This window comes from Typopeltis vanoorti, chromosome 6 (genome assembly GCF_054136105.1).
Source record: "Typopeltis vanoorti isolate ZY-2024b chromosome 6, IOZ_Tvanoo_1.0, whole genome shotgun sequence".
In the NCBI taxonomy this organism is placed as follows: Eukaryota; Metazoa; Arthropoda; class Arachnida; order Uropygi; family Thelyphonidae; genus Typopeltis; species Typopeltis vanoorti.
Genome location: NC_143554.1, coordinates 51,586,910 through 51,604,647, shown reverse-complemented (window position 1 = coordinate 51,604,647; position 17,738 = coordinate 51,586,910). Strand labels below are relative to the sequence as shown.

At 36.4% G+C, this 17,738-nt stretch overlaps 1 protein-coding gene across 1 annotated transcript in view; it reads left to right on the top strand.

Moving 5' to 3' along the window:
* LOC150105449 (disintegrin and metalloproteinase domain-containing protein 11-like) overlaps positions 1-17,738 on the top strand; it is a 602,139-nt gene that overhangs the window by 77,469 nt on the left and 506,932 nt on the right. The window contains exon 6 of the mRNA XM_090393967.1: positions 10,901-10,964. Coding sequence (XP_090250093.1) covers positions 10,901-10,964 — 64 coding nt within the window. The remainder of the gene's footprint in view (positions 1-10,900; positions 10,965-17,738) is intronic.

The window sequence follows — 17,738 nt, the reverse complement described above, 5'->3', positions numbered from 1 at the left end:
TTAATCTGCCCAATCCTGTATATGAGTTCTTACCAATTTCTCCAGAATCTTAACTACAGAACAAATACAAACAGGCCTATAATTGTTTGATACTTCCATTCTACCATCATCCTTTTGAGATGGTACTATCTTATCCTCCTTCCACTCTCTTGGAACCTGCCCCCATTACAAAACTTTGATTAAACAGACAACTTAATACCACAGGCAGTTCCACATAGCACATTCCCTTAAAATACATGGTGAAATTCCATCTAGTCCCCCCTCCCCACTTATTTATATTTAGTGTATTCAGTATTCTGAATACATCATCGTCATTCACTTCTAAACACTTTATTACTCGTGATACTTGTAGGAATAAAGTCTATAGTACCAGAATGGAATTCTCTAATAAAGTGATCATTAAATAGCTCAACTATATCATCTGCTTTTGTTCACCGGAATTTTTCTTCATACTCCAAGATAATCTGTCCACTATAATTTTCCTTCATATTTGCCACATAGTGAAAAAACTCTTTTGGATTTTTCTTGGATTACAGTGCCAGTCTTCTCTCATATTCTGATTTTTCTCTCCTTACATTACTACTCACTATTCTAGCCTGAGCCTTATATTCCTCATGCCACTGTTCTGTTTCTCACATTATATGCCTTCCATAATCTCTTTTTCTTTTGCAATTTCCCTTTTATTCCTTTTGTCATCCATTTGACTCCAAATTGCTTTATCTTCTTCATTAGAGATATATAATCTGTCATTGCTGTCAACAGTTTTTTTTAAGTATCTCCCATGCACTCACAACCACCTTCCTTTAAATTCTTTCATCCACTGCACTGCTTCAAGCTGGTTTCTAATTCTGTGAGATTTGATACCTCCCATTGCCTATTTATCCTCCAAGTCAGGACTACATGGTCAGTCTCACTAGTGGGGGGGGGGACAAGTATGACATCTCATTCACAATCAGAAATATCATAAAACGTATTTCCATCTGTTTCAAAATTTTTTTTTCTTGTCATATCTTTTCATTAGCCTCTTCTCACCACTACTTCTATTACTTTTATTCTCATCATTTCCATACTCCATCCACTTGGGCTACTTTGTAGTATAATGTTCCTTTTTGCTTGTGCACTATACATGCATTTGGTCAACAGTGACTTATTGGCATTATCATCATCATCATCATCAAATTCCTGACATACCCTCAAATAAGTCTCATTGTCCAATTCCCCATTCTGATATTTGCTCACATCACTCTACTTGAGACTGCCTGCCATTCAAGAAGATTAGCCTCATATTTTGTGTTGAATGCTATGGTTACTCCTTCTTTTCCTTGATTGTCATTGCCTGAATATAACATTTTGTATTAATTGCTCAGAAAGATCTAACCAGTTTTTGTCTTTTTTGTTTCAGTCACCCCTGTTATGTCGATCTGGTACTTATCTAATTCCTCAGCTAGCTCTGTTTCTTTGCCATTCAGGCTTCTTATGTTGATAGTACCGATCTTTAACTCTGGTGATATTGAGTTGGGGTGTGCTTTCAGATTTGTTCCTGTAGCTGACTTTTCACTGTTTGCCCTGGTTCCCTGGGGAAAACAACAGGGGGGTGGGGCCTTGTTTAACCGGGCGACGTCACAGCCAGCATGAAAGTTTGTCATGTTGTATCATCATTTTGTATATTGGTTTAACACTTTCATTGCCAAGCTGAAAATTGGAATTTCGTGTGGTGGCCAAATTTTTCCTGGTCGAAGAATCCCTGGTCGGTTCTTCGCATTCCTTTAAAGGCTACGTGGAGGTCTCCTCTCAGTTATACAGCTTTGACCCATTGGCATCTTTGTTTAATATTTTTCCAACTCCATTTTTGTGATTGCTTTCACTACTTACATAATGGTACATTCTCATATCATCAACTTGAGTTTTGTCTGATCCTAGCTACCTAATTTCACTCATTCCTAAAATCCGAATTCCCGGTCTTTTCATTTATTGGATGGCTTTTCTTAGCTTGCCTGCTTCATACAGGATTCTGACATTCCAGGTACCTAGTTTTAGTGGACACACCATTTTGAACCTGAGATCCTTCGTGCTCCTATCCCATTGCAGGATGTTGGGAACTTGGGGCCATTTGTGTAGATTTCTTCACCATGGTGATCAGTCTGGAGAGAATGGAGCAGTAGTTTCTACATTTGCTTTCTGCTCTGCAGTATTACAGATGTACACAGTAAACTGTATTGTCATCTGCAGTTTTCTAATCACAAGCGTTACCATCATCATCATCATGAGATTTCAACCTTGAATCAGTACTTGCAATGCTGCTTTCCTTTGCTAGAGGATTGAATCCTTTAATTTCCTTGTAATTGTAGGTAGGGTCCTAACCAGGTACTGAATTATAGAGGTCTCCTCTTGAAGATTCTTCTGTGCATTTCACCATTGGGATATGAATTCTCATCTTCTGATTTGTCCATTGTTCTTCACAGAAGTCCGTTGGCATCCATGTAGGAAGTGTACCCTATGGAAGATCCCAGGGAGAACAATGGGGGACATGGACATGCCTCACTTCCCATGGTCCACACACCCTCAAACTATCATCATAGGGAACATTCCACAGACCATCTTAGTTGTTCGCCTCTGAATACTCTTTACCATTACATCATCCCCAAGAAACCCAGAATACCAGACCTCAGCACAGTAATCCAGATGCAGATGTATCAAGGTATTATAAAGAGGAATAACAGCTTTCTTATCTTTATGTGGGAGTCTGCAAAGTTCTGAGAAAAATTAAATAATTTCATGTCTTCTTATATATTATAAAAGGCAAGATATTTTCTGAAAAAACATTTTTGTTCTAAGTGTTTATCAGAACTTTCCAAACACCTCCCCCCCCCCTATTGTGTACTTGGCAGTGTGTTCTTTAATAACTAAGTAATCTTATGGGCTAACTTAGCAACCTTACCAATATGTCCTATAAACTTCAACTCTCCATCTACCACCATCTCTAAACCTCCTAGCTCCATCTGTTTTTTGGAATCCATCAATACAGTACACAGCTTGTAATCTATTTATCCCAAAATGCATAACTTTACATTTCTTAACACCTGATACCCATTATCTTTTGCCCATACTGACAGTCCATTTAAATCACCCTGCAATCTCTCGACATCATCTTGATTCACTATTATTCTAATTTTGCATCATCAGCAAACAATTGAATATTTCCTTTTAAGTTATTTCCTATATCATTTATGTACAAATTAAATAGTACTGGTCCTTGCACTGAACCTTGGAGCACATTAATATTCACCAGCTTTCATATGGATTCTGCTCCTCCATATATTGCTTTTTGATATCTGTCCAACAGTTACTCTTTTATTTACATAACTAGTGTCATATTCATCCCCAGTTGTTCTAATTTGGGCAACAGAGTTCCATGTGATATTTGGTCAGATGCCTTTGCAAATCCTGCAGAATCATCATATAGCCATTTCCCTTATCCAACTCAGTTGTCACTCAATTATAAACAGTTAGTAATTTACGAAGGCATGACCAACCTTTCACAAAACCATGTTTCCCTTCATAGAATATTATATTCCTATCCACCCATTCCTGAATTCACTTTTTGACCAATTTTTCCACTACTTTTACCACCACTCCTGAGATACCGATTGGTCTGTAATTTACTATTGCAGTCTTAGAATCTCCCTTATGCAAGGGAATTATTTGCCTCCATTCCACTCCTTTCGAACTCTACCAAAACTGAGACTTAAATTAAAGATCCCAGTCAGAGGTACTGCCAGTTCACTTGCCCATTCCCTCAAAACAGGAGCTGATATCCAAAATGTGTATTACATGTGACCATACAACAATAAAAAATTCAGTAAATAATAAATAAATAGCAGATGATTTTCCCTTTCCTCTTCCAATAATACATTTATCATTAAAAGAAAAAAAAATACTTTGCCTTTTCTGAGGATTATCAGTTAAGTTATGAACAGCTTACAAGATAGAAAAATGAGACTGAGCATAATCTCTGTAATATACGAGGGTGGTCTGAAAAGTTCTCGGCCTAAAAATGAAAAAACGAATTTATAATTTCATCATCATCAAATTCCTGCCATGTACCCTCAAGGGGTGTACAGGATATGACACTACATGAAAAAATTACATCATTACTAACTTCCTATCTACAATTTTCCTCCAAATCAGTCTGTTACTTGTCAAGACTTCAACATTATCAGATCTTATATTTCTATCATCTAAGGAACTTTGTACCGTATCAATCCACCAATATCTTGGTCTTCCTCTGGGTCCTTTTCCTGCCAACCTGGCAGAGAACACTTGTTTTGCTAATCTTTCCTCTCCCATTCTATTTAAGTGACCATACCACCTGAGATTAGCTCTGCTAACGCATTCCTGAATGATGACAATGTCAAGTTCTTTCCTAATATCCTCGTTTTTAATATGATATTGCCATTGATGCCATCTGCTCACGCCTCTAATCTTTCTCAGGACTCTCATATCTGCGTCTCTAGTCTTTGGTCAAGTGTTTTACTTCTGACCCAGCTCTCAGATCCATAAGTTAAAACTGGTTTGAACACTGTCTTGTATACAGCTAATTTAGTGTTCCGACTAATTTCTCTCTTATTCCATATGAATTTATTCAATTGACTTCCCACCATACCAGCTTTGCTGATTCTGTTGTCTATTTCTATATTTAATTTACCATCTTCAGTTAAAATCGTGCCTAAGTTGCTGAAATGTTTTACTTGTTCCACAGGTTCTCCATTCACAACACAGTTGACATTTTCAATGATTCTGCCTATTTTCATTGTCTTTGTCTTTTTATTGCTGACCTTCATACCATATCTATTACAACAGCAATTGAATTTAGTCAGAGAATCTTGCAGACTTGTAGCAGATTTATTTAGACGTATAACATCATCCGCATAAAGCAAAGAGCTCACATTAACATCTCCAATTTTGATATCATGTTTAATACCACTTTCTTTCATAATGTGATTCATATAGATAATGAATAACAGAGGTGATAATGTACATCCTTGTCTCACACCATATTTAACATTAAACCATCTTCCTGTACTTCCTTCAATTCTAAATGCTGACTTACAACTCAAATAAAGACTAAGTATTGCTTGATATAATGCCCCATTGACACCATATAGCTGCAGCGTATTGAATAGCTTCTCTCTCGGCACCTTGTCATATGCTTTTTCCAGATTGACAAAACTGAAATACAGATCTTTGTTATATTCCCATGCTTTCTCGACTATTTGTCGTAAAGTGAAGATCTGATCCTGACAGCCTCTATTTGGCCTGAATCCAGCTTGTTCTTCAGCAAGCTGTTCTTCCACAATTCTTCTCAACTGTTTCTCAAGTATACTTGCATAGATCTTGCCAGGAACACTCAGTAGGGAAATACCTCTGTAATTCTCACATTCAGTTTTATTTCCCTTTTTATATATGGGTACTATGAGAGCTCTACTCCAGTCATCGGGAATTCGTCCCTCTGTCCAGGCTTTCTGAACTATACAGTAGAGCCACTGTGACTTTTATACCACCATACTTCAGCATTTCTGGTCGAATATCATCTACTCCTGCTGCCTTTCCACATTTCAAGCCTTTGATGGCTTTTTCTACTTCAAGTATGGATATGTATTCCTGACTGCATGCCTGGTCAGTGTTTTTTATCACTATGCTGTCATCACTGCTTGTTTCATTTAGCAGTTTTTGAAAGTAATTACTCCATACTTCAAGTATATCTTTTTCTACCGTTTTCATGTCACCTTTATCATCTCTAACTCCTTTTACAGCACTCTTTCCTCCATTCCTAAGCTTCTTCAACAATCTCCAGAATATTTTGCCACCTTCTTGATATTTATTTTCTATATTCTTGCCAAAGTCCTCTCATGACTTTTGTTTAGCTAGTTTTACACACTGTTTAGCTTTCTTACATTTGTCTCTGTATTCTGTAAGAGTAAAAGCTGACTTATTTGCCAGGAATTTTTGATATGCTTTCTTCTTTTCCTTCACTGCCTCTTTAACTTCCTGTGTCCACCAGGGAGTTCTAATTTTTTTATCCTTGCACACAACCTCACCACATGCCTCTCTGGCAGAATCAATCAATGTTTTCTTCAGAGTTTGCCACTGAATCTCCAAGGTTTGATTCCTATTCTCAAACTCTTTCATTTTCTTTTCAATAATCTTTCTGTATTTTAGTCTACAGTTCACATCTGAGAGCTGCTCAACTTTTATTCGCTTTAAAACTTTCTTACATGTTATTCTTTTCAATATGAAATTCAATTTTATCCTGCTCAAGACTAAATAGTGATCACTTCCAATTTCCAATCCTCTGTACACTCTGGTGTTCTGCACCAGGGAGAAAACATCACTATCAACAATAACATAGTCAATGAGACTTTTCTTATTCCTAGCCTCTTCTCTCCATGTGAATTTGTGCACATTTTTATGTTGGAACATGGTGTTAGTAATAACCAGTCCATGTCCTGAGCAGAAATCCAACAGATATTTGCCATTATTATTAGCTTTGCTCTTTTCTCCAAATTTTCCCAAAATATTTTTGTATGTCTCACAATCATTTCCTACTCTGCTATTTAGATCCCCAACAAGGACCAACTTTTCCTTTTTCATTGTGTCAGTTGCTTTTTCTAAAGCCTCAAAAAATTCCTCCACTTCTACCTTAGTAGAACTTTCTGTGGGACCATAGGCACAAATAAGTCTCATTGTCCAGTTCCCCATTCTCATATTTGCCCACATTACTCTACTTGAGACTGACTGCCATTCAAGAAGTTTATCCTCGTATTTTATGTTGAATACTATGGCTACTCCTTCTTTTCCTTGATTGTCATTGCCTGAATATAACATTTTGTATTTATTGGTCAGAAAGATCTCACCAGTTTTGGTCTTTTTTGTTTCAGTCACCCCTATTATGTCGATCTGGTACTTATCTAATTCCTCAGCTAGCTCCATTTCTTTGCCATTCAGGCTTCTTACGTTGATAGTACCAATCTTTAACTCTGGTGATGTTGAGTTGGGGTTTGTTTTCAGATTTGTTCCAGTAGCTGACTTTTCGCTGTTCGCCCTGGTTCCCTGGCGAAAACAACGGGGGCCTTGTTTAACCGGGCGACGCCCCAGCTGGCATGAAATTTTGTCATGTTGTACCATCATTGTTTATTTTGGTTTAACCAATAAGAATACAATTTGGTCGGCTAAATCCCAAATTGCCAGCCCATCCTCGTTCGTTCAGTATCAAAGTAGATACCCAACAGGGTGCACCACGAGAAGGTGAGGATTGGACATTAGGTCAGAAGCCCTGAATGGTTCTCCGCATTCCTTGAAAGGCTATGTGGAGGTCTCCTCTCAGTTATACAGCTTTGACCCTTAAGCACCCCTTTATAATTTCAAAATTATTTTATTTTTCAACATAGTCTCCCTTAAGACTAATACATTTATTCCAGCTATGCTCCAGCGCCATTATCCCATCCCTGTAGTGGTTCTCAGTAAGATCTGCAAAATATCATTTACAGCTGCAATCACCTCTTGATTTAAAGAAACACGCTGACTAACGAGGAAGAGTTTTAGTTTTGGGAAGAGATAAAAGTCAGAGGGAGCCAAATCTGGAGAATAGAGTGGATGTTCAAACAATTTATAGTGCAGATCCCTTAAGATCGGAATAATATTCCTTTCTTATTGTTTTACCCATTTCAAGATAATTAATAAACAAAATGCCTTTAGCATCCCAAAATACCGATGCCATGACCTTTTCTGCTGATGGAACCGACTTTGTCTTCTTTGGCACTGAAGAACTGGCTTCTGTCCACTGTTTTGACTGCTGTTTGGATTCTGGTGTGTAATGGTGAATCAAAGTCTCATCCATAGTAATAAATTGATGCACAAAACCAGTTTTATTCTTGTTAAAACACTCTAAGCACTGTTCAGAGCTTTTAATGCGAGTGTGTTTCTGATGTGCTGTGAGCAAGCACGGACCTATCTTTCACAAGGCTTTTTCATTCGCAATTCTTCATGCAGAATGTATCCTACATGTTGTTTTGAAATGCCTGTAGTCTCAGTAATTCTGTGCTTTTTGACTCACCGGTCATCCAATACCATATCTTGCACTTGATCAGTGATTTCTGTGTTGTTACACTTTTTGGACTTCCTTCACGTGGATCATCTTCAAGGCTGGTACGGCCACATTTAAACTCGGCAGCCCATTTATTAATTGTCAGAAACGAAGGAGAAGAGTGCCCATATGTGTTTATGGACTTCGAATAATTTCTTTTGGCATTAAACTTTCTTTTACGAAGAATTTTATAATCGCACAATACTCAGTTTTATCCATTTAAGGGATACAGACAACACTTTTGCTTCAGACAGCTGTATAAAAAAACTACATGATAGAATGACTTGCAGTTTCACATGAATGCTTATGACAGATGTACCAACTTAGAAAAAAAAAATGGTGCCAATAGTGTTGCCATCTATGGTTGAGGCGAAGAACTTTTCAGACCACCCTTGTGTGTGTGTGTGTGTGTGTGTGTGTGTGTGTGTGTGTGTGTGTGTGTGTGTGTGTGTGTGTGTGATATATGTTAAAGATACCAAGCTATTTTAAATATAAACCTGTTTTTTTACTCCATTTCCCAACAAACAGACAAGTCTGTCAAGTTTGTGCCTGCAAGTGTTGCAAGTCTTGCTGACCCTGCACGTAGTGCAAGTCAAGGCAACTCATGGTAAAGGTAGAATAAGCTCTGATCCCTCTTCTTAATATTTACCCTTAATGCCAAGCACATCTCCTGGAGGAGATGTATGATGTTATATTAAAGGCAAGGGGGGCCGGTTTCAACTTTTATTGAGGTCTCGTCAGTGGGAGCCAGGCTAAGAAATACTAAGTTTTAAGTAATACAGAGCTTATAAATATTTTACCAAAACAAGTTACCATAAGGTGCTTTGACATTATTAAATAAAAATCTCAGGATGAGAGATAGATGTAGAAGGTTTTTTACCTTGGGTATAATATATGTTAAAGATACCAAGCTATTTTAAATATAAACCTGGTTTTTTACTCTATTTCCCAAGTAAGCAAACAGACAAGTCAGTCAAGTTTGCGCCTGCAAGTGTTGCAAGTCCAGCTGACCCTGCACGTAGTGCAAGTCAAGGCAACTCGTGGTAAAGGTAGAATAAGCTCTGATCCCTCTTCTTAATATTTACCCTTAATGCCAAGCACATCTCCTGGAGGAGATGTATGATGCTATATATTAAAGGCAAGGGGGGCCGGTTTCAACTTTTATTGAGGTCTCGTCAGTGGGAGCCAGGCTAAGAAATACTAAGTTTTAAGTAATACAGAGCTTATAAATATTTTACCAAAACAAGTTACCATAAGGTGCTTTGACATTATTAAATAAAAATCTCAGGATGAGAGATAGATGTAGAAGGTTTTTTACCTTGGGTATAATATATGTTAAAGATACCAAGCTATTTTAAATATAAACCTGGTTTTTTACTCTATTTCCCAAGTAAGCAAACAGACAAGTCAGTCAAGTTTGCGCCTGCAAGTGTTGCAAGTCCAGCTGACCCTGCACGTAGTGCAAGTCAAGGCAACTCGTGGTAAAGGTAGAATAAGCTCTGATCCCTCTTCTTAATATTTACCCTTAATGCCAAGCACATCTCCTGGAGGAGATGTATGATGCTATATATTAAAGGCAAGGGGGGCCGGTTTCAACTTTTATTGAGGTCTCGTCAGTGGGAGCCAGGCTAAGAAATACTAAGTTTTAAGTAATACAGAGCTTATAAATATTTTACCAAAACAAGTTACCATAAGGTGCTTTGACATTATTAAATAAAAATCTCAGGATGAGAGATAGATGTAGAAGGTTTTTTACCTTGGGTATAATATATGTTAAAGATACCAAGCTATTTTAAATATAAACCTGGTTTTTTACTCTATTTCCCAAAGTAAGCAAAGCAGACAAGTCAGTCAAGTTTGCCAGCCTCTGCAAGTGTTGCAAGTTCCAGCCTGACCCTGCACGTAGTGCAAGTCAAGGCAACTCGTGGTAAAGGTATAGAATAAAGCCCCTGATCACTATTCTTAACATTTACCCTTAATGCAGAACACATCTTCTGGAGGAGATGTATGATGCTATGTATTAAAGGCAAGGGGCCACTACCCAGACCAGTTTCGACCTTTATTGAGATCTCGTCAGTGGGAGCCACGCTAAGAAATACTGAGTTTTAAGTAATACAGAGCTTATAAATATTTTACCATAACAAGTTACCATAAGTGGCACCTTACCTTTAATACACAGCATCAATACATCTCCTCCAGGAGATGTGTTTTTGCATTAAGAGGGTAAATGTTAAGAATAGTGATCAGAGAGCTATTATTCATATCTTTACCACTAGTTTGCCTTGACTTTGCTCTATGTGCATGGTGTCAGCTTAGACATGCAACACTTGCAGGTGCAAACTTGACTGATTTGTCTGTTTGTTTACTTGGGAAATGGAGTTAAAAACCAGGTTTATATTTAAAATAGTTGGTATCTTTAACATATATTATACCCAAGGTAAAAAAACTTTCTACATAATATATATATATAATATATTTTTTTTTTTAAGCTATTAATGTTGGTTAACTTTGCTGTTTCTAAAGCATCTTTAGTATTAAGTATTCATTGTGTGTAGATAATTCATTATTTATAGTTTTTTTTTTAATGCTCAAATTTCATATTATTTATTACAATATATAGGTTATTAGGATTGGTAATATTAATTCATATCGCTCTTTATCATTTATTTATGTTTGCCATTTCATGGCTTATTATGATGTCAGTTATTAGTATTGATAACTGTAATTTTATTATTATTTCATATTTTTTCATTTTAGTGGAATCATTCATGTAGCAAATGAAACTTTTGTTATCCATCCATTTTATGGGGGAGATCTTTCAGTAAGTTTTTAGGAATCCTTTGCTTTAGATTTGTGACAGAACTTTTTTTTTTTATTTTTTTATTTCATATGTAATTATGTACACAGGAGTATTTTATGAAAAAATTTATTTCTTCCATCATGAATGTATAGATAATAGTTTCTATCATATTTAAACTGATATATATATATATATATATATGGTTGATAGAGTATGAATATGTAGAAACAGCAAAGGTATATTGAAAATTAAGAATAGATATTTTGCACTGAAGATAACAGTTCATGATCTGTGTGGACTAAACAACATTTCTGAAAACAGTGAAAATTAATTTTCAATTAATCTTTAATGTTTTCATACCCTATTAATTAATCAATTTCAATTAAACCTACGATATGGATGTTTTGTTTAAATACAGAGTTTTCCTAAAAGAATGGTGGTATTTTAAATGGAAGTATTTTACTTAGGCACGATTTTTACCGAAGATGGTAAATTAAATATAGAAATAGACAACAGAATCAGCAAAGCTGGTATAGTGGGAAGTCACATTCTCTCTTATTCCATATGAAAAAAATTCATATGGATTAAGAGAGAAATTAGTCAGAACACTAAATTAGCTGTATACAACACAGTGTTCAAACCAGTTTTAACTTATGGATCTGAGAGCTGGGTCAGAAGTAAAACACTTGACCAAAGACTAGAGACCACAGATATGATAGTCCTGAGAAAGATTATAGGCGTGAACAGATGGCATCAATGGCAATATCATATTAAAAACGAGGATATTAGGAAAGAACTTGATATTGTCAGCATCCAGGAATGCGTTAGCAGAGCTAATCTCAGGTGGTATGGTCACTTAAACAGAATGAGCGAGGAAAGATTAGCAAAACAAGTGTTCTCTGCCAGGTTGGCAGCAAAACGACCCAGAGAAAGACCAAGATATTATTATTATTATTATTATTATTATTGTTGTTCCGGGAAACTCCAAGGAGTCGATAGACTCATCGAGGGAGGCCCTAACATCATGTCTGGAACAACTATTCAACATTCACACAGTATCTATCATATCTTGCCTTGAACTCATTCACGGCCTTAGCACCCACAACAGACTCTGGAAGCTTATTCCACTCATTCACCACTCTCCAAGTAAAAAACCTAGCTCTAACACCCTTGTCAACCACGCTCTTGCCCAGCTTTCATGCATGGCCCCTAGTCCTCCCACCACCAGTCATATTTTCAAAAATATCTTCTGGATCAATCTTATAAAAACCCTTCAGTAATTTGAATGTCTCAATCATATCACCCCTCCTTCGCCTATCGTCCAATGTCTGCAACCCACAAATCCTCAACCTATTCTCATAAGGTTCATTCCACAGACCTGCTATCATCTTGGTCACTCGTCTCTGGACCCTCTCCACTTCCTCCCCATCACGAAGAAACCCTGGTGCCCATAAACTGGGCATAGAAGTCCAGATGGGGTCTTATCAAGGCTCGATACAGAGGAACAACAACTTGTTTGTCTCTGATATAGGTGGATTGATACGGGACAAAGTGCCTTAGACGATAGAAATATAAGATCTGATAGTGGTGGAGTCTTGACAAGTAACAGACTGATTTGGAGGAAAATTGTAGGTAGAAAGTTAGTAATGATGTAATTTTTTCCATGTAGTACTATCATATCCTGCACACCCGTTGAGGGTATATGGCAGGAATTTGATGATGATGATGTATTTTTCAAAGCAAATCGTTGATTGTTTACAAACCCAAATACTTTTTCGCTTAAAGAATTATGAGAGCATCTACTCATTCCATTCTAATCAATACACATAAAGATGTCAGAGTTCAACAAAAATCCTCAATGTAGTTCATGATATGCAAAATTCATGTCATTGATTTGTGTACAACAAGAATTAAAGTGACTTTAATGATAAATAGACGAAAAGTGTATCAAGCATTACATAATATAATCTAATATGATTTAAAGAACCCAGCAATTTCATAAATATATGCCTATAGAAATCATTGACCCTACTTAGGAATTTCATTTTTATAAAATCTGAATGAAAGTAAAATGTACAAAAATTTTAAATGAATCAACGAAAAATTACTTTAGATAAGAAATTATAATCTTGTTTTAATCAAGCATGAGTAAACTGAGTTTCCATGTGAAATATTTTCATAACTAAGCTACTTGTATACGATGGTAGATGACTTCACATCAGATTGTTCTAGTATCCCAAGTTGCAAAGCACATTTGACCTCTCCTTTTGACTTTTATTGAGGTGTTGTCAGTGGAAGCTAGACTAGTGGAGATACTGAGAGCTAAATCAATGTAGAAGTCATATTTTTCATATATATGCATAACAAAAATGGCATATCACCATGTTATTTACTCTGGATTAGAGATAATAGTGTATTTTTTGCTTGGTTATTACATAATGCATAGTATTGTTAGCAAACTACTTCATAAATAAAGCATCATAATGCATAGCAATATACATGTCTGAAAGGAAGTGTGCTTTGCATTATGGAATATTAGGACAATCTGATATGAAGTCATCCATTGCCATATGTGACTAGCCTAAGTTATGAGATACATGTGCAGACTTTGCTCACTCTTGGATAATGGATTAAGCATGAATATAATTTCTTGTCTAGTGTAATTTAACTAATATTACCAATAAATTACATAATGAATATGATTCAGCCAATTTAACCAATATATCACACAACTAGCATAATTTAACTAATAAATTATACTTCCAATGTAATTTAATGACTTTTATACAACAGTATCTGATCCATAGTATTGTAATAATATGGTGAAATGCCATTTTGTTGCACACACACATACCACTTGGAAAGAACTCGATGGACACCATAGTGCCTACTTTAATAAGATATAGGACCTTCTTTAGCTGCAATGACTAAGGCAATCTTACAGGTGATGCTTTCCATAAGTGTACAATCGATCATTGAGAATTTTGGACCATTCTTCCTGTAGGAAATGAGGTATTGGACTGCAGTGGGTCAAACATACCTTGACCTGACCTGATGCTCCAGTTCATTCCCCAGATGTTCAATAGGGTTCAGATCATGGCTCTGTGGAGGCCATTCAAGTGTGGTGACCTTCATTCCATAAACCACACAGTTACAGTAGCAACCTTATTAGCAACCATCTATTAGACATGGTCTTCTTGAAAGAGACAAGGTTAGTCAAGGTTAGTTCCATAGAAATGCCATAAAGTATGAAGCATTGCATTGTCCAGAATGTTCAGTATATATTGGGGTTCATTCTTCATGGCACCATGAACAGAGTTCTGAGGCCAAACAAAGAAAAACAAGATCATACCATCACACTGCTACCTCTGAATTTCAATAGGAGTTATGCACTCTGGTAAGAGATGTTCACCAGGCATCTTCCTCACCCACACCCATCCATCTACATGGTAGAGGGTGTGGCATGATTTGTTGCTGTATAACACAGCTTTCCAAGCTACCACATCACATTGTAAATGTACTTTGCACTACTGAAGATGATGCTGCATGCTTGCATGTTGCAGTGCTACCATGGAAACCCATGTTGTGAGCCTCGGTTCTGAATGTTTTTGTGCAGATTGGTGTTCCAGTTGATGCCCAGAACTGCGCATTCAACATGTCGGCTGAAGAATGGCAATGTTTACATATCCTTCGTAAGCACCCTATGGTCATGTTCGCTGAGTGTGCTGAGTCATCCACTGCTGGTAGAACTTGCAGTTTACTCCCTGTGCTTCCATCTCATTATGACATCACTGATTGTTGACCTGAGATGACCCAATTTGTCAACAATTTGCTGAACAGGTAGGCTTGCAACATGGCATCCTGTCACAATATTTCTTTTAAACTCATCATTTCCCTTCTTGCAGTCATTTCATCCAGACACATAGTTACACTGACTTGGGAGCATCATATTTCTCCACTTTATACTGGCTACAACATGACTCATTACATGGCACATGTACCTTGCCCATGGGGGGTGACTGTAGACTTCTGAAGAACCCTGTGTCCTGACCATATAAATATATATAAAAAATATGACTTCTGCTGATTTAGCTCTTAGTAACTTCATGGGTCTGTCATCCAGTGATTATGCTTTCATTAACACTTTGAGTCCTAGACCTACTGGACTTCAAGAACCCTGTGTCCTGACCATTTTTATTTCTATTTAAAAAATTGCTGTGCAATATTTCTATGGAATATCCAAATAATTATTTTTTGTCTTTTAGTTAGCATTAATTATTAATTAATTGATGATTAATTAATTAATTGATCTAATAATTATTATTAGAATTATTGACAATTAATTGGAATAAAAATTTTAGTTATACATGTGGTATGGGCTCCAAAAATGGGTTGCAAGAAATCAAGGTTTTTGAAAAAATAAAAAGTTAATTTTTTATTAGTTTCTACTTATATTTACTTCTTTAGTGTTTAAAATTTAACAAATTCAGTCAAAATATTGTTAAGATGTTACATAAATAATGAAAATTATAAATAAAATTTATATGTTATTATTATGATGAAAATATCATTTTACATAGAGGTGTACATCGCCCCTATGTAAAATGATATAATTGGTGTTTTGAAATGTGTGATCGCAAACGTGACTCGCTGGAAAGCCACACCTCGAATTTTGTCGGCCCTCATTCGAAGTTCTGCGTTCACTGTCGCTTGTCTCGGAGCTTACATTTGTGGGGAGATCTGCTTCAGTTTGTTCTGGATCACTGTCTGCCCAATCATCTAATTCAGATCCTTCATTACTGATTATTTCCTCCAGCATTTGTTCTAATTTGCATTCACTCAAGAACCTTTTTATACCCCTGCTTTTGGCTCCACTGGGTCCTGGTCTGTCCATGGTGACAGAGAAATTCAAACGGATCTCTCAGGTCACAAGAAGAGAGTCATGAATCCCTTATAGATTGGATTTTAGATTGGAGCACCCATAGTGTATGACGGTATGATGTCGTATAAACATGAACACGTGTGATCGTATGCGATGCAGCCAATGGGCAGGCGTTATGATACACTAATATAAATTCCTTTTTTTAATGATAAAAGTCAACCATCCTCATGGATGATGAAGCAGAAGGTTCAGATTTAACTACAGTACAGTCTGATAATGAATTTCAAATATATATTATTATTTTCGGAATTTAGCAATGTAAATATACATCGATGGGATTCTGGGTTCACACATGATCGATCTGTATTTACATTGATAGGACTCAAAATGTTAAATATCAGAACTGGTCTGGGTAATGACCTTTTCCATAATGCTTAGCAATATACTTGCCTGAAACGATGTGTGCTTTGCATTGGGATTCTAGGACAATTTTACGTGATAATTAGAAGAAACACATGTATAAACCACAGTGAAAATTATTTAATTGTAAATATTTCATCCTAAGTATCTTAGGACATCATCAGTACAGTATTTAAACAAAAATTAGGAATAACATACAGTTAGGGCGCATGATTACAATAGAATCTCATGAAAACGTGCATAACGTGCTAAAGTAGTACAATAAAAAAATAAAAAAAAAAAAAAACCACGTTAATTATTTAACAGTTTTGTATGATAATTTCCCATACTTTAGGAATAGTAAGAACGTCGTTGTGGTATAGGTTTGGTCTGTGTAGTAGGGCTTCAGAACTTTCTTTGTATAAACATTCATGTTTAAATAAAGATCTATGTAAAAGTTTAGCCTTTTCCCAATGGATCCTATGGTTTGGATTTTCAATTCCGTGTTGAGAGAGGCCAGATTTCTGCAGTTTAAGAAGACGAATGTGGTCTTGATGTTCCGAGATGCGTTTCTGAACAGACCTACCTGTCTGTCCAAAGTAAGATAATTTGCATGAGCATGGAATCTCATAAACACCAGGTAACATCAAGGGTGAGAATTTGTCCTTAGGAGAAGGTAATAAGTTGTAAATTTGGTTGATAGGTTTGTAAGTAGTGGCAAAATTGTATTTCTTCATTTAGAAAGATGTTCTGAGATGCCTTTAACGTAAGGTATGGGAATCCTATGCACTTCTTCCTGTCTGGTTTGATGTATGCAGAAGTGACTGATGATTTTTTGAGTTGTTTTGGGATTATATCCATTTAGGATGGCTGTATTTTTGATAACTTCTAATTCCTGGTTTAAAGATTCTTCAGAGGAGCAGAATTTGTGTGCTCTGGAAACTAGTGATTTAATAATGCCAAATTTCTGAGATGGATGATGAGCAGAAGAATTGTGAATGTAGCGACCTGAGAATGTAGGCTTGCGAAAGACGGAAGTGGCGATGGAACCATCTTCTTTTCTTTTGATGTGTAAATCCAAAAAAGAGATACCCTGTGGAGATTCTTTTTGTAACGTAAAGTTGATGCGATGATGAAGAAGGTTAATTTTATCTAGAAACAGTTGTAATTCAGGTTTGGGATGATTCCATACTGCAAATACGTCATCGACATATCTTAGCCAAATTTTTGGTTTGGGTTCAAAAGTGAATATTTTTTCCTCAAGGTGTTCTAGAAACAAATTTGCTAGGTTTGGTGATGAAGAAACTACTTACAAACCTATCAACCAAATTTACAACTTATTACCTTCTCCTAAGGACAAATTCTCACCCTTGATGTTACCTGGTGTTTATGAGATTCCATGCTCATGCAAATTATCTTACTTTGGACAGACAGGTAGGTCTGTTCAGAAACGCATCTCGGAACATCAAGACCACATTCATCTTCTTAAACCGCAGAAATCTGGCCTCTCTCAA